At 35.3% G+C, this 24,944-nt stretch overlaps 3 protein-coding genes and 1 pseudogene across 5 annotated transcripts; 3 read left to right on the top strand and 1 right to left on the bottom strand.

Annotated features, from left to right (window-relative positions):
* Nucleotides 1–146: 146 nt before the first annotated feature.
* On the bottom strand, nucleotides 147–3,149 carry LOC103324273 (thermospermine synthase ACL5-like). Its single transcript, XM_008226315.2, has 10 exons — nucleotides 2,882–3,149; nucleotides 2,276–2,342; nucleotides 2,096–2,190; nucleotides 1,877–1,979; nucleotides 1,506–1,594; nucleotides 1,208–1,364; nucleotides 1,041–1,116; nucleotides 886–944; nucleotides 535–671; nucleotides 147–421 (listed from the first exon to the last, which is right to left on the bottom strand). The coding sequence occupies exons 1-10, from the start codon at nucleotides 3,049–3,051 to the stop codon at nucleotides 334–336; spliced, it is 1,041 nt and encodes a 346-aa protein (XP_008224537.1). The 5' UTR covers nucleotides 3,052–3,149; the 3' UTR covers nucleotides 147–333.
* Nucleotides 3,150–6,006: 2,857 nt separating this feature from the next.
* RRP41 (3'-5'-exoribonuclease family protein) lies at nucleotides 6,007–9,206 on the top strand. 2 transcript variants are annotated; one of them, XM_008226316.2, is made up of 13 exons: nucleotides 6,007–6,134; nucleotides 6,617–6,679; nucleotides 6,790–6,836; nucleotides 6,934–6,994; nucleotides 7,128–7,166; nucleotides 7,295–7,362; nucleotides 7,500–7,578; nucleotides 7,662–7,698; nucleotides 8,037–8,153; nucleotides 8,271–8,356; nucleotides 8,491–8,580; nucleotides 8,747–8,806; nucleotides 8,910–9,206. In XM_008226316.2, exons 2-12 carry the CDS (start codon nucleotides 6,626–6,628, stop codon nucleotides 8,792–8,794), a joined length of 726 nt encoding a protein of 241 aa, XP_008224538.1. In that variant the 5' UTR covers nucleotides 6,007–6,134; nucleotides 6,617–6,625; the 3' UTR covers nucleotides 8,795–8,806; nucleotides 8,910–9,206. The 2 variants fall into 2 exon arrangements, with proteins under 2 accessions (XP_008224538.1, XP_088902860.1); XM_089046734.1 differs by lacking the exon at nucleotides 6,007–6,134 and having other exon boundaries at nucleotides 6,611–6,679.
* Nucleotides 9,207–12,452: 3,246 nt separating this feature from the next.
* On the top strand, nucleotides 12,453–16,643 carry LOC103324275 (amine oxidase [copper-containing] alpha 2, peroxisomal-like). The gene is made up of 5 exons (XM_008226317.3): nucleotides 12,453–13,269; nucleotides 14,791–15,175; nucleotides 15,386–15,499; nucleotides 15,657–16,195; nucleotides 16,304–16,643. Exons 1-5 carry the CDS (start codon nucleotides 12,494–12,496, stop codon nucleotides 16,497–16,499), a joined length of 2,010 nt encoding a protein of 669 aa, XP_008224539.2. The 5' UTR covers nucleotides 12,453–12,493; the 3' UTR covers nucleotides 16,500–16,643.
* A 1,793-nt stretch (nucleotides 16,644–18,436) lies between these two features.
* On the top strand, nucleotides 18,437–22,107 carry LOC103324290 (amine oxidase [copper-containing] alpha 2, peroxisomal-like; annotated as a pseudogene). Its single transcript, XR_016124196.1, has 5 exons — nucleotides 18,437–19,227; nucleotides 20,056–20,449; nucleotides 20,547–20,651; nucleotides 21,096–21,636; nucleotides 21,876–22,107. The product of XR_016124196.1 is annotated as an amine oxidase [copper-containing] alpha 2, peroxisomal-like (transcript).
* The last annotated feature ends 2,837 nt before the right edge of the window (nucleotides 22,108–24,944 follow it).

Here is a 24,944-nt window from a genome sequence, read left to right on the forward strand (position 1 = left end):
TCAAACCCATTGGACCAATGGTGGAATGGAGGCAGAGTACAAAATTGGGGTCTCAACTTTCAACTTTCAGTCTTGTAAAGTAGTTGCATTGCCATTTCATACTCACATAAACTCCCATATTCCAAATAGACATATCAAGAAAGAGAGACACAAACAAAGATTTATACCATAGTTTTTATAAGTTACTACACAAAAACAAAGAAAGAAAAGGAAAAAGAGAAATACAGCTAAAGAAAAGGAAGACCCAAGATTGTCTTCCCACTCGCACTCTTTTGTTTCTAAGTGCTAGCTTTGCCTTTTGGTTGTGGTTCTTCACTCTTACATTTCCCAAGCTTAATTTTGTTTGTAGGCACTGCCATGGCCATGGCCATATATGAACCTTGCCGTTCCTTCTGTGTATACATGAGTCTCGTTGTCCATCCTGCAAAAAAGCCCACCATCCTAGCTAGATCAGTAACTACTAAGACGAAAAATGAATTCCACAAGGCAAAAGAAAAATTTGAGAACAAACAACATGTATGGCACGGGACTTACGATTGCCGGACAGCTTTGCTCAAGGTTGAGGCTGATGATAAGGTTTTTCCATCTAGGTATCTGTTCTCCCCTTTGATCCTTTGTTTAATTCTGAGGTCTAATTCATCAGTACTTAGCTCAAAAGGGGTATCTGAAGCCTGCCATTTTAAACAACTCCTTAGCCTCCTTAGTTTCAATTGAAAAAACAAAATTGTGGCACTTGTATAAATAAGAAAATGTTATAGCAACAGTTCTGTTGTCAAACTAATATAAGACTTCGAGAACATAAACAATGGCATGCATTATGCCTAGGCAGAGCATATACGCTGTTAAAAAAAACTCATTTGCCATAGAGGGTGCTAGTTTTTGTACCATGATCCATCCCCAAATATCAGCATATGAGGGAACATGAGCTGAATAAGGCACAACATCTGCAGATGCAAAGCAGCAATAAGAAAATGGTGGAGATCAAAAGGGAAAGTTTGGCTAAAGAAAAATAATTTTCTTAACTAATCAAGAGGACTTACATTTAAAGACCTGCCTCAAAGTATTGTAAATGCAAGAAAACACTTCTGTATGGCTGAAAATTCCAGCAGGACCTGCCTGCATAAATAAAAAAGAAGAAGTGGTTAATTCTGTCATTATGATTCTGTTTCTCTATGTGATCGCATGCATATGAAGGTGTGTTAGATACCTGTGTGACAAAAATGCCTTCCTTGCTGAGCCTAGGCTTGACAATCAGCTCATAAAAGGATTTGGTGTAGAGTTTATAGCATGGGCCTCCTTCTATTGGGTCTGCAAGGTCTCCAATTATCACATCATACTGCTCTTCTCTGTGTTCTAGCTCAGCCCTGTAACACACCTCAGTAATTAGTAACAATGATATCAGAGTTGGTAATTTTGAAAATATAATTAATATGAAATATAATATATAAAATTATATGTGTATCTATATATATATATATATATATATATATAGGTTGTGAATAAACCTGGCATCATTGATGATGAGCTCCAGTCTTGGATCACAGAAAGCTTCACTGTTTACAATCAAATATGACTTACAGAACTCTACCACCTCCTGCATCATGTATTAGTTAACCAGTTAAGCATCCGATGTAATTATTTAGTTAATGTCAAATGATATTACTTGACAAATAATATTGCTTCTTAGAGTAAATAACTTTGTCATCTGCAATAGTTCTATATATCTGTTAAATCCTGTTTTTTGTCTTTTTCAATAACAGACAAATGAAAAGGAGCCTTGGTAAAAACAGCTCAAAAGCTGGAAAACAGTAAATTCTTTAGTTTTATGCAGATTAATTTCTGATAAGGAAAGATGATAGAGGGAAAGTTTTTTTACCTCATCAATGTCACACATGACAACCTTCTCCACAGTCCTGTGTCTCAGAAGTTCTCTTGCAGTGGAGCCTTCACCTCCTCCCATGATGAAGATGTTCTTTGGACTGAAAAAATTGACATTAATTATAGAGTTATGAACAAACAATGCTTGCTGCCTTAACATCCAATATACAGAGAAAACAAAACATATATGTTTATATGTAAAGAGAAGTTATATTACTTGGGATGATGAAGAAGTGGTGGATGAACAAGACATTCATGGTAGATAAATTCATCAGTCTCAGCACTTTGAAGCTTTCCATCAATGACTAAAGCCTGCAAAATACAGAAGAGAAAATGGCATAAGCCACTTGCTGCTATCTGCTGTCATTGTTTTTACTCATAGTAGAATTCATCAAACCTTTCCAAAGGGTTTGGTGTCCAACAATGCAATGTCTTGGTATGGAGTAGCTCCCGTATGCAAGATACTGCAAACCAAAAAAAAAAAAAGAAGAAAAAAAGAAGAAGAGGTTAATTATTAAAATATCTCAATGATGAAACTAAACTTTGTGATTAGAATATTGCACTCTATTCTAACATTTTTATTATGTCTTGTCTGACCTTTTCATGACAGTGTTTCACTTTAAGAATTCTATCATTTTCTAAAGTAAGGAAGTTTGACACTGAGATTATAAAATAAGGCCATAAGTCAGAAAAGGCAAATCAAAATCTAGAATTCTGATAATAACTCAAGGAAGACAGCTATGACTTTATAATGTCTCACCCAATTATAGGGGCTGTGGTGAAAAACTCCTAATGATTTTTTCCATGAACCTTCTCATAAGTTTATAATAAAAAAGGGAAACCATAAGAAAAAAGAAAAACAGAGTAGTAAGAAGTTGAAGCAAAGAGTTAATACAACAATGGGGGCCAGGCTTTTTTTTTTTTGGGGACAAAAATAACAAAAATGTGAAACCATTTGAGTTATCTAAAGATATAGGAAACATGGTGACAAACAAATATGTACCTATTAAGAGCAAAGCTCCATCTTAAATTTTCTTCAATTTCTTCCTCATACCAACAGCTCTTCCTGTATCCATTCAGAACTGAATGAGCTTTTCCATTTACTCCATTCCCATTCCCATTCCCATTCCCATTGCCATTGTTGGTTCCATTGGAATAAGAAATGTCACCCATTTTCCTATAGCTGGCTATGCCAAAATACTTCACAAAACAGAACACAGTCTCTGTGTTTCTCTGAGAGAGAGAGAGAGAGAGAGAGAGAGAGAGAGAGGTAAGTGATGGAAGAAGGAGGAGGGTTCACAATATAAGAAGCAAAAAGGTGGCAGCCAAATCGAAAAGTACCATGATTTAGGTTGGATAGAAAGCTAAGGAAATCATGGCAACACCAAAAAAAATATCCCAAAAAAAAAGAACAAAGAAAATCTATTGAAGTGGGTGTGCTTGAGACATAAAAGCATGCAGCCCCGAGATATCTTCATCGGAATTCGTAAAGTAAAGGGAAATTGGGACTATTTAAGTTTTGGTTGCGTGGTTGTAACTTGTACCACCGTTTACTTTGTTCAATGTTTTGTTTTTTTTATCCGTAACAGCAATGATAGTGAAACTAACGCACCATTGCAACCATCAGATTCTTCAACATATGATCTTCTAGGTATGTAGATACTTCCATGGAATACGCAATGGGCTTTGACACGTAACTACATCTCAACGTCAAATGTGGGTTCAGTAGCTGATCAGGTACAGTATGGCCGTTATTTTGCGTTCAAGTTCGAATCTCCTTATAGTAGTTTGGATATTACTTTGTGGTAAAAAAAAATGAAAAAAATGAAAAAACACAATGTGAAAAATGAAACCTATGATATCATAGTTATGGTATGTATGAATACATGTATGATACATGATGATGATGATATTAATTTAATATGAGAAAAACTGGGTATTATAAGGGGGGAAAAGGTTAAAAGATGATGATGGAGGGGTGACAACAAGCGAAAAATCTGGTTATATTCTTTGCTTCAAGAATGTGTGCAAATCTTAGTTGGAATTGAAGAAGAGAGAAGCTGAGAGAGAGAGAGAGAGAGCGTGCACTGGAAACCATCATAACATTCTCTTTGCTTCAAAAGATTTGGAGGGCGTGCTGTGGCAGGCGCACTCATCATCACCCTCACCATTAACGCATCAATTCTTTCCCCCCAAACAGGAAATAACTTCAACCCCACACCCACCATTAATATAATTAATTAACAAAGTTACTTACCCTATAATTAATAAACCCTAATTAACCCTTTACTAATCAATGACCACACTGTTACTTCACTATTTATCTAATATATATATTATATTTACATTTTGTTTTGAGAAATTTTACATTAAGTTTATCATGACGCAGTACTTTTATAAGCGCATTCACATATTAAAATGTTGAAAGAATAGTGTGAGTTGACTATCAAATTTACACATAACAAACACAAGAGAACAAAATCACTCTCTCCACATATTATGCTTGGTTTCCTATGCAGATTATCCAAACTTGTGCAACAATTTGTGGGTCTCATGGGGTCCAAAGTCATAAGGTCCATATTTGGTGGCGTAAGGTTGGCATCAGAATGATGTGTATAATAGTACAATGGAAATGAAGAAAATATTAATAGATTGAAAAGGAAAAAAAATGTGGGCAGGCCACTGAATTAGCATGGTGGCATTGTATTTGATGCAGGCCAGCTATGAATACAAGGAAATCATTCTTGTTACTTGTATTGTTGTGTGTTTGGGGGTGATGATGGATTTGCCAAACTCTTGTTTTAGAAAGGTTATGATGAGAGAGAGACCTCAAAGGCTGAGCTCAACTCAAACTCAAACTCAAAGGTCCCCAGGACAATATTGTGTTCCCCTATCTTCATGACCTGTGAAAAAAATCATTGCACTGGCCAAGGGTTTGTCACCCAGCAAATCATATGACATGATTGTATAGATTTCTTATTTGCTTGCCTTGCTGCACCTAAAATGATGTCTCATCTTCATTTCCCATAATGCGTCTCGTGCCTTTCCTTTTGTCATGCTTTTCTTCTTAACGGCACAAAAAAATATCCAGTTTGAAATACTCATGTACGCCTCCTGGTCGGACATCTTTCCTTGGTAGACATAAAGGAGCTATGCACTTGTTATCGATATAGGCCTAACTTCACCAGCAAACACTTTCTCAAAGTTTAGTTAGACCGAGCTTTACTAACAAGTAATCTTCCTACGGTACCAAACAAGATCAAAACCATACGTAATTGACAGACTTCCAAGACCAAAAACTATGTGATTTAGGACCTTTAAAAAAAAAAAAAAAAAAAAAAACTCTTCCTAGTCTTGCTATATTACCTATTGTTAGTTGAATTAGATGCGTTGAATTTCTTTTGATATTTTTTTTATTACTCTTACGAGAATTATTTGTTAGCTATATGTAAGGGTGGACATCAATCTGGCCAACCAAGAAAAAGTCAAATGTTTCAAAACTGAATTGAATCGTAAATGGTTTGGTTTGTTTTTGAGCTTTTGCAAATAGACTTAAACCGAACTGATTGTTCACTTATATATTTATTTTATTTTACACATGTAATACTTTCATTGGATAATAACTAGATATGGAGGTTGAATTCGAAGTTTAATGGAACTTTGAAGTTATTGATATATGGTCGTTGGACTATTCAAATAGAGAACTAAATTGTTGGAGACTACCTAGGAATGGAACCGGTCAAATTAAGTAAAAAGAAACCTAATTTAGTACTCAAATTGATGAAAAGATGAAAAGACAACTCAAAATTAGAGCCATTTGAGTAAGAACGGCAAATTTGACTGCTCAAAATAAGTTAGGTATTCATGTTACGGTATGAATTTCATTTTACCCAATTTTTTCACACGCAATTTAAGATTTTGTTTTTCTTTTGTGTGTGCTGTTCTAGAGTTGAAATGCATATGCAACGCATGAACAAAAAGTCTACACAACTTAGGCAGTGTTTGACCCGATGAAAAGATAGGATAGGAGGAAGCCCAACCAATAAAACGGCGGCGTATTGAGCTCGGGCTGATTGTGTTTCTTTTCAGGTTATGGGCTTTTCTTCATGGGTGTCATAAAAATGGAGGTAGACAGGCCCAGCCTCCAGCCCAACTCTTCCATCTCTGTAAACCCCATACGTCAACACTCTAAACCCTCTTTCTGAGGTCTGAGCTTTCTCTTCTCCTTGTAACCTGCAGCTGTTCTTCTCACCCAGGTATTTCCTCTTCTTTTAATGTCTATTTTTTCTTGTTTCTAATTTAGAATTTAACTAGGTCATACTGTCGAGATGATATAAAATATTTTACTTGAATTTTAAGCTTTGGTTGTTGTGGAAGGGAAGAGTGAGGCTCCGTTGGGTTTGTGATTCGGAAATAGTTTTAAAAAAAAACTAGGATTGAATCTGAAAGTTTTGAGCTTTATTCTGCAAATTTTAAAAATCTGAAAACTTGGTTGGTATTAAAAACATGAAAACCCGAATTTGCAACCTCAATGTGATCCGCACCATATTGTTCTTCTTAGTCATTCCATCAAACAGCTTCTCTGCATAAAAAGTTCAGGAAATGTTCATCTATATATTCCATTATTGTGCAACCCCAAGGTTTCGTCTGGCATCTGAGAAATGTTTTAGAGGGTGATAGCTTTCCTACTATTTGTTTCTTGTTAATTATGTAATTTCGAAATTTCTTTTTTATGTAGTTTCAAGAGATGGAGTATGTGAGCCCTGAAGGCCTTCGCTTAGATGGTCGCCGCCCCATGGAAGTATTTGTCTATCTCTGTTTTTCTTTTGTATTTAATTATCATTATCATAATGCTTCATTTTATTTTATTTTATGAATTAAATAATTTATTCTTTTCTTCTTTGATCCCAGATGAGACAAATTCGTGCAGAGATTGGTGTTGTTGCCAAAGCCGACGGGTTCTAATTACTAACCCTTGTAATTTTTTCTTTTCAATTTTTTTTTTACATTGGCTTTGATTTTGTTTTAAATTCCTCTTGCACATCAAATTTTCAGTTCTGCTTTGTTTGAGATGGGTAACACCAAAGTCATTGCTGCAGTGTATGGCCCTAGAGAGGTTAGTTAACTCTTTTTTTTCTTCTTCATTAACACTTAAGTCAAATGCGGTACTCATTAGTGTTTCGAAATTTTTGTCTAATTTTCAAGTTAAATTTTCATTCAAGCTGTTTAAAAAATTACTTTGTTTTTAGGTCCAAAATAGGAGCCAACAATTGAATGACAGCGCACTGGTAATAATTCATCTAAATCTTTGTGTATCAAACTTATATATGTTGTGTTTAATATGCTAAACCTAAATCTGACATGCATTTAATACATTTGTAAATATAATGTCGTCTGCAATTGTTAATAACTTTAGGTGCGATGTGAGTATACCATGGCAAATTTTAGTACTGGGGATCGCATGAGAAAACCAAAGGGGGATAGGTGAGATATTAATATTCTTTTTTGTTGCTAAACATACATGCTTTGTATGATCTTCCATTTGAAATTTCACATAACAATGTTGTATCCATTACTACGTTAAACTATATAAATAATATGCGTATCCTTGATGCTCTCAGGAGATCAACAGAGATATCTTTAGTTATTCGCCAAACCATGGAAGCATGCATTATGACACATTTAATGCCTCGGTCTCAGGTTCCACTGTTGCATCTTGGGGAACTTTTCTTTCATGAATGTGTAGCTTGTTCTTTTCTGAGCCTTGTATCTGTTTTTTCCAGATTGATATTTTTGTGCAAGTTCTCCAAGCAGATGGAGGTAAATTGTGATGTCTCTTTGCAGTCATAGTCCTATATGATAATTTACTTTCAGATTATATGATAAATTCATGCTGCCCTGTTTCCATCTATGTGTGCGTGCATGTTTGATCCTCTGTTATTCAATATATTTGTTGATGCAGGCATCATATTCGAATAGAATAAGTGATTGATACAGTGTTCCCAAAGTCTAATGCTAGTCACTCTTATCTGCGTATCATTTAGAATTTTAACTATTAGCAAATACTACTGGATTTGAACAGGCTGCTTCACTATTTTAATTGGAGAATGGAACGATTTATCCTTAAGTTTGATTTTATTTGGTTTTATTTTTGGCAGGAACTAGATCTGCATGCATTAATGCTGCAAGCCTGGCCCTTGCAGATGCTGGAATTCCAATGCGTGATCTTGTTACCTCCTGTAGTGCTGGCTATCTTAATAGCACACCGCTGCTTGGTAAATGTTTTCTTTATTTTATATTTGTATTTAAGAATTTGGGACCCCTTGGAAGGCCTCTCTGTACAAGTACGATATTGTAATTTTCAAATGAGCTTATTGTTGCTGGAACGACAGATTTAAACTACATAGAAGATAGTGCTGGAGGTGCTGATGTCACTTTAGGCATTATGCCAAAGTTGGACAAAGTGACTCTTCTTCAGGTTTTTATTTCATAACGTGCTTTTCAGTTTATTCTTCCGAATCTTAAGTTGCAATTATTGTATTAGCTGATACCCAGGTATCTCCTTTGCGTTAGGCTCTGTACACGACTTATTCATGATGATCGTTGATGCAGATGGATGCTAAATTATCGGTGGAAACTTTTGAAAATGTAATGCAACTTGCGATTGAAGGCTGCAAGGCGGTTGCAACCTACATTCGAGAGGTAAGGACTTCTTTGCTGCATTTTTTCCCCTCAAATGAAAAGTTCTTCCTAGTCAGTTGTCATGTGGCTTCTGTATTTGGACAATGCTCATTGATCAATGAGGCTTCATCTTTATGTTCCAGTATTGTCATGTTTATTGGAATTTTCATTTGGGTTTGTATAACAGGTATTACTAGAGAATACAAAGCAATTGGAGTCTCGCCGAGGCATCTAGTTCCAAATTAAGGTATGGCAACCAACCTCATTTGTTATTTGGTATGGAAACTTGATCCAATGGCACACAATCACCTACGTATTCTGCTTCATTTTTTTTCTTTCTCTACCTGTAGGTTTCTGGCCGTTCAATGATGAAGTTTGAGGTGGCTATATTACGCGGACAGTGTTGATGGAAGTAATCTTGGAATTGAACCCACTGAGTTGAAGTATCCCCAAGGGGAGAGCTTTGATTTTGGATTCTGAGAATGGTTACATCTACAACATGGGCCAAAGTGGCAACTTTTAAGAGGGCCTCGCAGTAATCTAAAATGTATAAACTATTTTTCCATCATGTTCTTATATTCTTGTTGTAAATGAAGATTTAAAGTAGAAATTATAATCAAAGAAAGAAGCTCCGTTTATTTTCAGAATTTTCTTGTTTTCTAATAGCATTCGCATGCTTATAAATTTGGCTATTTTCTGTTTGTTTTTTCCTCTTTTTTCTTTTCGTTACATAGCCTGCCTCTAATTGCAAGTTATAGAATAAAGCTCTCATTCTTTGTATTGTTTTTGCGTCACGAATTAAGCTTATTCAAACAAGTGGTAGTATAATATAATCCCATTGGAGGACCAACCAAGACAACTTTGATTTCAAGCAACTCATTCGACTAGAGAGAAGGCCAATGCCAATTTTTGTTGACAGTATAAGGCAATTAACTGTGGCTACTTGCTGGTCTTCTATTGAATGTAATGGCAACAAATTGATTGTGGTGCTAATATTTTATTTAAGTCCTAACCCCGGTATCGTTTGTATTAAAAAAAAGGCAAGAAATTGAGAGCAACCCCTATTGAGATATCGAAGTAATGATAACTTGCCATTACTGAAGGACCATCTTATTGCAAACGACAAACATGTTATTTTCCATAATTGGATAAGATTGTTGAATTAGCTAGTCTAATCTACAGTGTAAGTCCCAAAAGACATTTTGAAAAGGATTATGATTCCCTCCTTGCCTACTAATGTGGTTTAGTCACAATCCAACACATGTCTTTCTTGTTAAGAATAATTAAAGTGAAAATAAAGAGTGTCTCACTATTATACCTAATATAGGGGCCCAAATTGTATAAAAAAATCATACATGAAATGGACTTTAAAAACACACCCAAATCCATTTATAATATAACAAAGAGGCTTTGAACTTCTTATAATTTATAAAACTGTCATCAATTTTCTTAAAACAAGTCCAACTTCAAAACCTCACAAAAAAACCCAAAACACTAAAAAAAATAGGGTAAAACTAGGAATTAGTATATTAAGTAAACTCAAAAATAAGGTAGCTGGCAATAGTAGGATTTTTTTTTTTGGGTTTGTTTATAGAAATTAAATGGTATAATGTTTATCTATAACACTAGGGTTAAGAATGAGTATATAACTAAATATCTTAAAAATAAATGCACATTTGAGAATAAAATAAAAAGGACAAGTGTTAGTTTGTAGTTGAGTCACATCAGTAGATAAGGAGGAGTCACATCAGTAGGTAAGGAGGAGTTCCTTCTTATGGGCAAGAAGGGGAAGTATTATCATTTTTTCAATTCTCTCATACAAGTTAACAAAAGATTATCTATGGAACATGTTACTTTTTAAGGGTGGTGGTAATATCAGCGCCAACATAAAAATTGATGTCATAACATAGAAAAGGCATCAGAAAGGAAGAAAGATGTGATGCTATTTCTCCTATGTAGCAATAGAATTTATGTTGCAACTGATGCCCTTGATGCTTTTAGGCATCGGAAGTCAACGCCCATCACATATATGCAAGTCTCGTAAACATCAGTAATTTTATCCGGACTAATGCTGTAAGTGGAATATGCATCGAACTCCAATGTCTATAACTCTTCGATGCCTATAACTAGTAAAAGGCCACGATGACGAATACCTAGGTTGGGGGTATATGGAAGCAAATTTGGCATAGTGTAAGCTAAGCTAACCATCACATGAATGAATGGCTAGAATGAGTTAGCTAATAATTTGACAAAATGAGTAGAGCAGATAATTGTAATAATGGGTTGGGCCGGCCCAGCACGACATGAGCCCAACCTGTTTAAATGGAGCACTACACTGCTCAAGCACGATTATTGGTGGGTTGTGCTAGGTACGATATGAAAGTATGGGCTGTACCGGGATTAGAAAATAAATCCAATGGATCAGGTTGACTCGCTATCCGCCAAAGGCCGGGCTTGGCCCCGAGCCCGCTTCAAGCCCGGCCTAACCCACTTATTATTATTATTTTTGTTGTCAAGGCTCACTTTACATAAACCATCTCTTAGCCTCCTTCCCCTCTCAATATGTACATATATGGACTGTGATTTGGTGACTTTTTCTTCCAATGAATCATATATTTTCATACTAAATAAATACTGAAATAAATCCTCAATTTTTAGTCCCATATTAAATCAACAATAAATAAATCTTCAATTTTTAGTCTCATATTACATATATATATAATATGTTCATTATATATATTATGTATATTTGTAAGGCCCAATTCAAAGTTAAATGGGCCAAGTACAGGCCCGATTCAAGCATGGTATGAGAACGACCCGCTTAGATGTGAATTTGAATTTTAAGCCCGGCCATGATCAATGATTTTGATAAATATGATGAGAAAAAATGCCCTAGTCTAAGCCCCAAAAGACTTTGGAAAATGGTACAAAAACGCAAGAGCATGTAACTATCGAAGACTAACCAAATTAATCGCATGCCATTCATACTCCCTCCCTGCCCCAGTAAAGCCTGATTAATTAGTGTTGACCCGAAGCCAAAAGAATAGTCTATGTAGACTTTGGGGTTTAAAAATATTCTCTTTATTAGTTGCTATTACCGCTAGGATTACATTAAAAATTGGTCTTAGTATATGAGTTTCATCATTAGGAAGTCCTTTAGCTCCTATATTCAATGGGTTTACATTCACAAAAAATATATATACACATAGAGCTTTTATTGACGGATATCTCAAATAAGTTTATTTGAAAGACACTCTTGTAGGGCCTATTGTATTGTATTTCACTAATTCAAACCGTATATTTTGTAGATAATCATTAAAGATCATTTCTACAAAAAAAAAAAAACTTGAATCCGATATCATTTGACCATTCAATTAAATTATTGAAATTTTAATACTTTCTTGAAGTACCGTGTTCATTGATTTTGTAAGATACAATTAGATGTCTAAACTGTTTCCAATTTGTTTAATTTTTTTGTAAGGATGATCTATAAATGAAGACCTAAACAATAAATGGTTTGGATCGTTGAAAAACAATTTTTAAAATATCCCAAAAAGGATTGTTCATATAAAATTATTTGTAATCCCTTGATATATATATATATATATATATATATATATATATGGGCTCTCAACTATTTTGTCAGGAATCGTTATTTTTGTAATATACATCTGACAAAGGCTTGTGAATAAAAATGCTCAACCAAGGACTTCCAAACAAGTCTAGTAACTTAACTTCTTGTTTATTGCTCACTTCTGGACAAAATTTCTGACATAATTAATTAATTGTCAATGAAAATATTATTTTTCAGATAGTAACATGAGAAATTAAAGTAGTCGTTCTAATTAATTAGCAAATGAGAAGCAGTAACGTGCTATTTAAGGACGGATATTGATACTTTATCACCCCACATGCACAAAGAAGCCAAAAAGCCATGGCGGCTTCAACGTTGAAACTAGTGTTCTTCTTGCTCTTTTCCTTCTTCACCTTCTCACAAATAACCTCAAGCCACCACCCACTGGACCCTCTAACCCCATCTGAGTTCAAACTGGTTCGAACCCTAGTCAAGAAATCATACCCTAGCCCCAAACACAACCTAACCTTTCAATACATAAGCTTGGACGAGCCAGACAAACCGGCCCTCCATTCATGGCTCTCGAAACCCAAATCAAAACCCCCACCTCGCCGAGCCTTTGTCATCACACGGCTCAACAGACAATCCCATGAGCTCATAGTGGATTTATCAAATCGGTACATAGTTTCTGATAAAGTTTACAATGGAAATGATGGCTACCCTTTGCTCACCTTGGACGAACAAACGGTGGCAAGTGAACTGCCGTTTTCCTATAAACCATTTATTGACTCGATCAAGAAGAGGAGGCTTAACTTGTCCGAGGTTGTTTGTTCCACGTTTTCAGTTGGGTGGTTTGGGGAGGAGCACAGTGGAAGAGTGATAAAGATTTTGTGTTTTTATATTGAGGGATCGGCTAATTTGTACGTGAGGCCCTTGGAGGGAGTATCTTTGCTCGTTGATCTTGATGAGTTGAAGATAGTTGAGTATTATGACCGGGCGAGGGTTCCGGTGCCAAAAGCTGAGGGGACGGAGTACAGGCGGTCGAAGCAGAAACCTCCGTTCGGTCCACGGCTGAATAGATTCGCCATAGAGCAACCGGATGGACCTGGGTTCAAGATCAATGGGCACAAAATAAGGTTAGTATCAGAGATGCGATCATGAGTTATGGTATAAATGGTTTGATTCGCTTAGAAAGCCCAAATTATTGTATGATCTCACTCACCAAATCACACTCATAACGTGAAAAAAAAAGTAATAGTTTTTTATTAGTATATTTGTCAATGGAACTAGGATTAATTATTTTATTAGTCTGAACTTAGACCCGATTTACATTTGAGTTTCTCAATTTTCAAATTGTTCCCGTGGTCCTTTAACTTCACTTTCGTTAGGACAAATAGTTCTACCGTCAATTTTGTTAACATTTTCTGTTAAATGCAGGAGCAAAATGGTATTTTTATATTAAAACAAAAAAATGAATAAAAAATCATATCTTTAAAATAATAATAAAAGAAAATCAAATTAAAAAAAGAAGAAGAAGAAAAATCAAGTTTGGGGGGAGTAGATTAGGATAGAGGGGGAGAGAGAGTTTAATTTTTTATTCATATTTTAATCAATCTAATACAAAAATACCATTTTGCCTTTGCATTTAACATAAAAGTTAACAAAATTGACGGTATGATCATTTATCCTAATGAAACTGAAGTTGAAGAACTACGAGAACGATTTTGGAAATTAAGGAACTTAAATACAAATCGAATCTAAATTCAGGAACTAATAAAATGATAAACCCATGAAACTAACCTGAATATTCCACACGTAAATAGTTAGGTACATGGAAATTGTCATCAACATTGAAAAATGAACGTAATCGGTCACTAATGACAAAATATGCCGGCTATTGTGTTCCACATATTCGTCAAGGGGGTGTCTTTTCTCAATGGACTTAAAGATATTCAAGCACGTACGTGTACAAAGTGGCAGAGCCACTCCTAGACCTGGAGTGGTCCTGGTCCCCCCATATTTTTATCAATCCTCTATTATATTATATATAATATATAAAATTTGTAATAAACAACTTAGAATTTAAGTTAAAATGTCATTTAAAATAAATTAGATATGACTTAATTAGAAATATTTAGCTCTAAACATGTAAGTATTGAATATTTAGGTGTTTTATATACTTATATTTTCTATTTCGGCCTCCCCAACTTTACAATTCTAGCTCCCCCCTGCGTGTACACCCCCTTTCGTATGCAAACTTGTGGATTCTTCTCAACCTCATGGCCTCATTTTAGTCCTATCTTTGACTTACTTTTGGCGCATAATTATGGGAAGTAATAAACTTCCTCTTTTTCAGTTTAACTGAACTTCGTGGAAGAGTTTTAACTTAACAACACTCCCAAAGTGCTGTTTTAAGGCCTAATTTATGATAAAGGTTTTGTAGTTTAAGTAGTTAAGAGTAATTAACGTCTTATGTTTGAATCCCCTTTCTTCAATATCGCTTATCAAAAGAAAATTAATAATTATCTAAAAGTTACAATCACTTATTTTGGGAGTGTCCGAAGAAAGTATCAAAATTTTACTTTATTTTATTTTACACAAGTGTTAAATGTTAATAGAATCACTGTAACTCATTCTTGCTTTTAAAATGCAACCAGTTGGGCCAATTGGGAGTTCCATGTAGGATTTGATGTTCGAGCTGGTCCAATAATTTCCTTGGCATCAATATATGATCTGGAAAAGGGTACATATCGCCAAGTATTGTACAGAGGGTTCGTATCGGAGCTGTTCGTGCCATACATGGACCCAACTGAAGAATGGTACTACAAGACCTTCTTTGATGCTGGTGAGTTTGGGTTCGGTCAATCCGCTCTGCCATTGGAGCCACTGGCTGATTGCCCTGCCAATGCTGCATTCATAGACGCATACTATGCTGGGGAGGATGGCACCCCTGTCAAAATATCCAATGCTATTTGCATATTTGAGCAACATTCTGGGAGCGTCTTGTGGCGTCACACTGAAATAGCAATTCCTGGAGAAGTGGTAAGCTTACTAGAATTCATTTTTAATTTCAATTACGACAATTCCTTTCATGTATTTTATGTGAGTAATTAGCTGATCACATGATATTAGATCAATTGTTATGTCTTATTGTTAATACATCAATTGTCACATCATGTGATAATTCCTAACATTACGATATATGTAGATGTATTATGAATGAGAGTTATATATATGGTGATGGTAATGTAGATAACGGAGGTTAGGCCAGAGGTGAGCTTGATAGTGAGGATGGTCACAACCATTGGCAACTACGATTACATACTCGATTGGGAATTTAAGCCAAGCGGCTCCATCAAAATAGGGGTATGATATGATTTCTTCTAATATATTTATTGATCATATTGTAAATCACATCGATGTCTTTATATGGAACTCACTTATGGTTTCATAGGGAGTGAGATGAGAAAATTACAATGATGATCCTAATAAGGTATATAGGCTATTTTCCTTTTGAAAACAGGTAGGCTTAACAGGAATACTAGAAGTGAAGGCTGTAGATTACACCCACACGAGTCAAATAAAGGAGGAGGCATATGGAACATTGCTAGCAAAAAACACAATTGGGGTGTACCACGACCATTTCTTGACCTACTATCTTGATCTTGATGTGGATGGCGAAGCCAACTCCTTTGTCAAAAACAATTTGGTGACAAAAAGAGTGACAGACAAGAGCTCACTTAGGAAGAGTTATTGGACAGTCGAGAGTGATATAGCTAAAATTGAATCAGATGCCAAAATTCAGTTGGGTTTGAAGCCATCGGAGCTAGTTGTGGTAAACCCTAACAAGAAGACCAAACCTGGAAACAACATAGGCTACCGTCTGATTCCAGGGTCAATTTCAAACCCACTTTTATCCTCTGATGATTTCCCACAAATCCGAGGTGCCTTCACTAATTACAATGTATGGGTCACGCCTTATAACAAGTCTGAAAAATGGGCAGGAGGACAATATATTGATCGGAGCCATGGAGATGATACATTGGCTACTTGGAGCCTCAGGTATATTTTAACATTTGGTGTGAGTTTGATAATTTTAAATAATACTATTTGTACTACATTTATTAACAACTTTGCTCTTAAATTTATGTCAAAATTAATGCACTGCAGGAACCGAGGGATCGAAAATAAGGACATAGTGTTGTGGTACACCATGGGCTTTCATCATGTTCCTTGCCAAGAAGATTTCCCAATCATGCCAACATTAAGTGGTGGGTTTGAGCTTCGGCCCACTAATTTCTTTGAGAGCAATCCAGTTCTTAAAACAAAACCTCCTAATCATGTGAACTGCACTACAAAACCCTAATTAGCATTACCTCCTAATTATGCCTAGCTTTCTTTTCTTCTTTTTTTACCCTATAAGATTTTGTATTATGTCATCGCCACCCAATAAAGATGTGTTCATTTTGTATAATAAAACATGCAAATCAAATGGCTTTTCCTTTTCATCTCTCTCTCTCTCTCTCTAGAATGCAGGTTAGCTAATATAGAAGTGGTTCAGTTCAGGCCACCAGAACCAGTCTATAAATGATATGGCATCTACAAAACCTAGTTGGACTATGCATTGTACACAAGAAAATCTAGATGGATATGATCTGTTGGCAATCCAACAGGCAACACATGTGGTGCGTTGATGTACCCTATACCATCCTAGCTGCCCTAAATAGTGAGAAGTTATTGTGTATGCTTATGCCATACTGATGATGCGGTGTACCCAATTAATAATCTAGTAGAACACGTATTTTATTATCTAGAGAATGGTGAAACATTTAAAATACCAGAAAATATCATTGGTTAATTCAAACATTAAGAATTGAAATTATTAATTAAATGAGGATAATATGATAAATTCACATTTTTCATATTAAAAAAATAAAATAAAACAAAATAAAATAATAGGTCATACTTTTATGGAATATAACTACCCATGTTATCTTTTCTTAATTCTAAAATAAAATAAACAATAAAAAAGAAAATCAATTGGCACATGCGTGAGCATATGCCAAGGGGCTAGTTAATATTTAAACTTCAATCTCTAAATCGGGTGAATCAACCACCAAGATTTGGATATGGATCGGATACCCCAACGTGCAACATGAAATATTATTTTTTTCTAAATAAATTCGTACTCATAAAATAATAATCAAGACTAATAATTATGAATCATGATAATACAAATTTATGTGAAAATGCCCACTTGGCCAATTGGTTGGCCACCACTTGGTGCTGCTGTCCACTGTCCACTGTCCATTGTGACTAATATTGTTCTGGTAAATATCACGAGGTGTCTCAACACTTGAAGGATGAGATTAATTTCCATTCAGAATTCAGCTTACTCATGGCCACAAAGTGCCTATATATAATATCTTTCACATGTTGGGAAAGTCCTCTTTTTTTGAGATACCAGAATACAAATTATGCAATGCTAATTTTCCCATCTTGTTTGATTGAGCCTTGGCTTTTGGTGCAAATTTGTTGTAGCTAAAATCTGTCATAGATACTTTTTTCAGCTTCGGTTGTGGCCTTAGTTGCTTGGTTGGCTTGAATTAACCGGTCCTTCGGAGAAGTTAGGGAAACCTGAAAAGTACTAATCATACTCCCAATGCCTAAGTCCCCATCCGCGAGGTTGGATTGGAGCTAGCTAGCACTGCTTTTCTCATTATCGATATTTATATGATATGTGTATGGATATATTCTAAAATATTATTGACTCGAAAAAAGGATAATATTTTCGATATTTCGTCAATATTATCGATATTTTAGACTATGATCATGATCTATTATCCATATTATTATCTACAAAACCTTGCCTACCAATAATCATTATACTTATATATGCGAGAATGTGAAAGTAAAAATGTCTCACATTGAAAAATAGAGAAATCTAACAAGGGTTTATAAGGAGTTTGACTACTCTCCCCATTATTACCAATTGATTTTGGGTGTAACCTCAACTTCCTTCAATACATATATATATATATATATATATATATATATAAACGATGTGATACGCCCATTACTTTTAAATTCAGATATTGTTAAAATTTAAAGATTTCCATTGTTTGCACATGTCGCATGTGATAGTACGGTAATTTTTCATTTAATCATTTACCGTGCATTGAGCATAATTGCACCACGCAAAGCTAGCTGGTCCTTGAAAGTTCTTCCAGCAGTTGGCAGTTACTTAGCTAGTTGAAACTCTTATTTAAGGGATCATTGATGCCTGCATTTCTTCACAATGCCATGGCATCCAGAGTAGTGACACCAGCTCTCTTGTTATTACTCTTCTCCATCTTCATCACCTTCTCACCAGTCTTATGCCTCAAACAGCATCCCCTAGACCCTCTAACACCGTCCGAGTTCATCCATATCAAAGCCATAATCCACAAAGCATACCCTGCCCAAAACCTAACCTTCCAATACGTAGGCCTAGATGAACCAGAAAAGTACACCGTCCTCTCATGGCAATCAAAGTCCCCCACCACCACCAAATCTCCACCACAGCCTCGCCGAGCCTTGGTCATTACACGGCTTAATAAGCAAACCCACGAGATTATCGTGGATTAATCGTCCCGTTCCATTGTCTCTAGCAAAGTTCACAACGGAGCAAATGGCTTACCTGTGTTAACCTTGGACGAAAAAACATATGCAAATGAGTTGCCATTTAAACATGAACCATTTATCAAGTCCATTAGAAATACAGAGCTTGATATATCCCAAGTTGTCTGCAGCGGTTTTTCAGTTGGTTGGTTTGGAGAGGCAAAGAGTAGAAGAACAATAAAGATTAATTGTTTCTACACAAATGGGACAGTGAACTTGTATGTGAGGCCGGTGGAGGGAATTGCATTTGTGGTTGATCTAGATGAGATGGAGATAATTAAATATAGTGATAGATTTATAGTTCCTGTGCCAAAAAGCAAGGGAACTGAGTACCAAGCTTCGAAACAGAAGCCGCCCTTCGGTCCACGGCTACATGGCGCACCGGTGGTGCAGTCGCAGGAAGAAGGGTTCAGCCTCGAGGGGCACACTATCAGGTTTAGTACTCAATATTAATCATTGATTATTGAAGTTGACTTGAGCAGGGATGATTCTAATGATATAAGTAAGCTCAAACATTTGCCACAATTAATATCACATGATCATCTGACATGATATGTAATAACTGCATTATGTGCAAGCGGTCAACTAATGTCTCTGAAGATAAGTGTGTGATCCTCTACTCAGATTGATATTGTTGGATTTTATTTTATACACATGTTTTTGTGAGAATGTAAAAGTAAAAAGTCTCACATGGAAAGGTTTGAAAATCTTGCAAAGGTTTATAAGGAGTTGAGATACTCTCCTCATTGCCAATTGATTTTGAGGTGGAACCTCAACTTCCTTCAATTTTAACGAAATAGTAAGGATTATGTGAATGTCATTTTAAACCCTCTTTTTTTTAAATATATATATTTACGAAGCTACGTTTATAATGGAATAATTCACTCACAACAAAGTCATGCCATCCAGAACGAGTTAGTCACAACTAAGTATTGAGTTCACAATAAATATTTATTGTCTTCGTCATATTCATGTGAGTCGAACTTGAGTTATCCTCCAATTAAGTGGAGACAACTATCACTTGTTCAACATAATTATATTTATGTTTGTTGTCCATATCGTTAGCTGTTTTTATTTTTTATAGTTGTAAAATATATATGGCGATGATTGAACGCTAAAAATGCTTATTTTAGGTCTATATGGATTTTCATTTATGGTCCAAAAACAATTATATTCATCATCGATCACTTAATTATAGTCCAACAACAATAATAAATATAGGTACTATGTATTTCTCTTTTAATTTATTTTGTTGTGGTCAGATGGGCTAACTGGGTCTTCCATCTCGGATTTGATGTGCGAACTGGTACAATCATATCTCTAGCATCAATTTATGATCTTGAAAAGCACAAATATAGAAGGGTCTTGTATAGAGGCTTTGTATCAGAGCTGTTTGTACCATACATCAACCCAACCGAGGACTGGTACTTCAAAACCTTCTTCGACTGTGGAGAATTTGGGTTTGGTCAATCCACAGTGTCACTTGAGCCATTGACTGATTGCCCATCCAACGCCAAATTCATGGATGCCTACTATGCTGGCCAAGATGGCACACCTGTCAACATATCAAATGCTTTCTGTATTTTTGAACGACATGCAGGCAACATTTTGTGGCGTCACACAGAAGTGGCCATCCCAAATAAAGTGTTAATTCAAGTTTTCTTATATATTATTATTTTTGCTTGGTTGATTGGTTTTTATGTTGTTGGGGCATTGATATGATGGGAATTCAATTGAATTGCAGATCACCGAGGTCAGGCCAGAGGTGACGCTAGTGGTGAGGATGGTTGCAGTTGTGGGCAACTATGACTACATAATTGATTGGGTATTCAAGCCAAGTGGCTCAATCAAGCTGGAGGTATGAGGTGGTTTTACCTAATTAAATTAACGTCTAGGATCACTAATATCATAATTCTAAACCCAAAATGTTGAGTACTAATATCGAAATCCTAAACCAAAAATGATGAATATAAGACGTAGTACATGTTGTCGACATATCACGTGATGTTATCATCATAAACAATAATTCTTGATCATCAACTAAACATAAAGATGAAGTAGTAAGTGAATCTCTCTTACCACATAATGACGAGTTAGCAAATATGGTCTGCAAATAAATATACGGTAAAATATTATTGAGTAAATAAATATATACAAATTTATAAATAAACCCAATCTTAGAATGTATTTATAAATATTTAAACATAGAAACACACCCAAAATCAACCCCAAAGTCAACTTTTTGGGTGTGTTTATAAATGGGTTTTGATGCTTAATATGTATACTTTAACATCTTCAACAGGTTGGGCTAACAGGTGTGCTAGAAACTGAAGGGGTTAAGTACACCAAGACAGACGAAATAGAGGAGGAAGTTTATGGTACACTAGTTGCGGACAATACCATTGCTGTAACCATGACCATACTTCTTGACTTATCATCTTGACCTTGATGTGGATGGTGAAGCCAACTCCTTTGTCAAGAACAAAATGGTGACCAAACGAGTGAAAGACCCAAATATTCCAAGGAAGAGCTATTGGACTGTTGAAAGTGAGACGGCTAAAACTGAATCGGATGCAAAACTTCATTTGGGTTTGAAGCCATCTGACTTGGTTGTGGTAAATCCTAACAAAAGAACAAAACCCTGGAAACCCAATTGGTTACCGTTTGATTCCGGGGTCAGTTACAGGACCCCTTTAGTTGGAGGACGATTACCCACAAATTCGAGGAGCTTTCACCAAGTACAATGTGTGGGTTACACCATACAATAAATCTGAGAAATGGGCAGGAGGACAATATGTGGATCAAAGCAGAGGAGGTGATACTCTAGCAACATGGAGCCTCAGGCATGGTATTATATGTTTTGCTTGCTTAGCTGACTATTATGGGACAGTCGTGTTTATTAATAATTTGGGCGAGTGAATCATGCATGATTAATAATTTGGTCGAACTTGTATATACTTAAAAAAATGTAATCACCTTAGCGTTATTCTGTCGAGTTTTGATAAGAGTGAAAATGGTTGTGATAGTTGGTGTTAATTTTATTGCATTTATCATTTTGTACGTACCTTATTAATATGCGCAGGAATAGGGAGATTGAGAACAAAGACATAGTGTTATGGTACACCATTGGGTTTCACCATGCTCCATGCCAAGAAGACTTTCCAATGATGCCGACATTGAGTGGTGGGTTTGAGCTCCGACCAACCAATTTCTTTGAGAGCAGTCCAGTGCTTAAAGTTAGAACAATATGTCCTAAGCATGTGCCTTTGCCTAATTGCACCACCGAAAACTAGTTGGACTTAATTAGCTGTCAGGAATCAGCCAGAGGGCTCAATAACAATTTGATTACTTATTTGCAATCTTCAACATTACAAATAATAGAATTTCTGGTCGCATTTAAATGTATGACCGCACAAATTGCCCTGGTTCCGCAAAGTTAGATTGATAGCTGAACCTATATTTGAGCTGGATCATTCACGATTTGTAGACCAAAAACAACATTATTTTTATCAATGGGTAAGGAGAATGACGAACTTAATTGTCATTGCTTTACGCATTATGAAGAGATTACCATTAAACTAATAGCTAGTTGACATACAATTTTTTCTTTGAAATCTCATAAAACTAAATACCACAATGAGCAGGATAAATTTTGGGCTTGAAGGTTAGGAAGAATTTCCTATGGGGCTTTACTTGTCTTCAACGATCATGGGCTTATGATTTGTGAATGGGATGAGCCTAAATCCAATATTAAGCATTGCGTTATAATTTGTGGTACAAACATTAGAACATTGGCAATGATTATGATTAATGCAATATAAAAGGTGCTATGTAATGAATTCTCTATTGAATTATAATAAACTAGTCCCTTGGTACATGTTCACTCATGTGCTAATTGGTTTTATTTTTTAGTTTTTTATTTTATTTTTAGAATTAAGAAATATAACATGGGTTGTTATGTTCCATAAATGTAAGACCTATGATATGATTTGTTTTTAATTTTAATTTTTTTTAATATGAAAAAATGTAAATTTACCATACCATCCTCATTTAATTAATAATTTCAATTCTTAATGTTTGAATTAACTAAGAGCATTTTTTGGTATTTTGAATGTTTCACTATTCTCTACCTTTTTCTTTATATATGTAGATTAATTATGTATCTCACATGCAAGTAAATAAAAAAACATATAGCAATTATAATGAGGCCTCTCGTACATGTGATGTTTGACCGACAAAGCAGTTCCCTTTTCAATGCTCTTGTTTTCCTTCAATGCCCAAGAACAAACTTTTCCATGGGACCGTTCCTATTTCAATTCCCAAAAGCAACTTCACACATTAATTAACTCACTAATTAGCCCATGGAACATGAGCCCTATTAATTAACTAGTAAAGCTAAAGTTAATACACTATGTATGACATATCTAGGGTGGAGTTAGAATTGTTGAGTTGGGGTGTCAAAATAGAAAATACAAGTATATCAAACATCTAAATATTCAAGAATTAAATGTGAGAGCTAACTAATTTTTTGTTTGTTAAGAAATTATAGAATTGCATTCATAATTCAGACAAAAAAGTCACTAGTCATATAGGGCAATTACAATAACAGATCGATGTAACATCAAAATTAAGATAATCTGGGGTTCGTCCACTAATGATTATGCATGATCGAAGAAATTCTGGCATAAGCATCCCAACTAAGAGTGCAAACTCAAAACAACCAAAAAAAGATAAAGCTTGAAAAAACAAAGTCATAACAATACAAATCAGAGCAGAGTGGTGGAAAGCTCTCACAAAGGATATGTGAAAACTACAAATCTCAAAGAGTCTCTGTAACTTATTCCAAGCATGAAGAAACCGCCAAAAAGGATATCATTTCTATTTTGTTTTAGAGGGTCATTAAGTTAAATTATAAGTTTTGTATTACTAATTTTATATATGATGTATAATTTAACAGAGGAGACGGGAAAAATCTGGGGATCGGACTAGGGCCACTCTTGGCCTAAGATTGGCTCCGCCACTGATATGTCAACATGGAATAATCACCACTTTACAGCCAAAAATGACACGGCACGCCCTTTCTCTCAAGCAAGATAAGCTATAATAGTGCTAAAGTTAAATAATGTGTGAGTATATATGTCCGTATCTATTTGTTACGAAATGTGATTCAATGAGTTCATGTTTAAATAGATGAGATGTTGTCTCACATAATTTAGCATGTGCCTTGTTAATATATAAGTGTCGTGATCCCCACATAGAATTTGCAATATTATTCAAACAAGATTAGGTATTAAAAAAACAGCCCAAAAGGAAAAACCCTGCAATATCTAATTAACTTTCTGCACGCTGCACGTGTTCATCTTAACCCCAGAGATTAAGCATCAAAATCCGGCAATATTTTAAAATTGCATACTTCATTTCATTCTTCTACCCGTTGTCAGAATCCTCAAATGCGCATATGCAAGTAGGACATTAATTAATTAGTATATATATTATTAATTCCAGAAACTTTCTTATAATCTGTACATATGTTTTTTCTAATATCGATTTGCAGATGTTTGGTGAGCCTTCCTTGCATGATGCATCCAAGGTTAATTTATTCTAAAGCACTCAATTTTTTCTGCTTCACGACATCGATTGTCCTGATCTCTTAAGAGTTCAATCTTTTCCCTTCCCTACCTATCTATATCCAATTCAAACCAATTTCCTTGTAATCAATTTTGTTGGAGATCAATAATATTGGAGTAATCAATTGCAAATTCATTGAATAATGTGGGACAAATACAACACATGTGCTCCCACGTCACCCAATATATGTTGTCTATGTATTAAGCTTGAAAGTTTGCCACACGTGCGGGGACTTGTTGAGAGTGTTTGTCATACAATGAAAAATTAAGGGACCTAGCCTGGGTTTATAAGGAATTGAGCTACTGCCACTCATTGTCAATTGATTTTGTGGTAGAACATCAACTTCCTTCAACATTATCTCTCATTTCGATTATATTTATAAAAAAATTCAATAACTCCATTTTGCAGGTAAAAAAAGGGGGGTTTTACTTAATAACCTAGCTAGCAGTAGTGGTTGAAAATTAGGAACACAAACAATTCAATACAGTTTAAGCAAGACTTGAATATATATATAGCATCTATA

Source organism: Prunus mume, linkage group LG2 (assembly GCF_029339155.1).
Source record: "Prunus mume cultivar Tortuosa linkage group LG2, ASM2933915v1, whole genome shotgun sequence".
NCBI classification, from domain to species: domain Eukaryota; kingdom Viridiplantae; phylum Streptophyta; class Magnoliopsida; order Rosales; family Rosaceae; genus Prunus; species Prunus mume.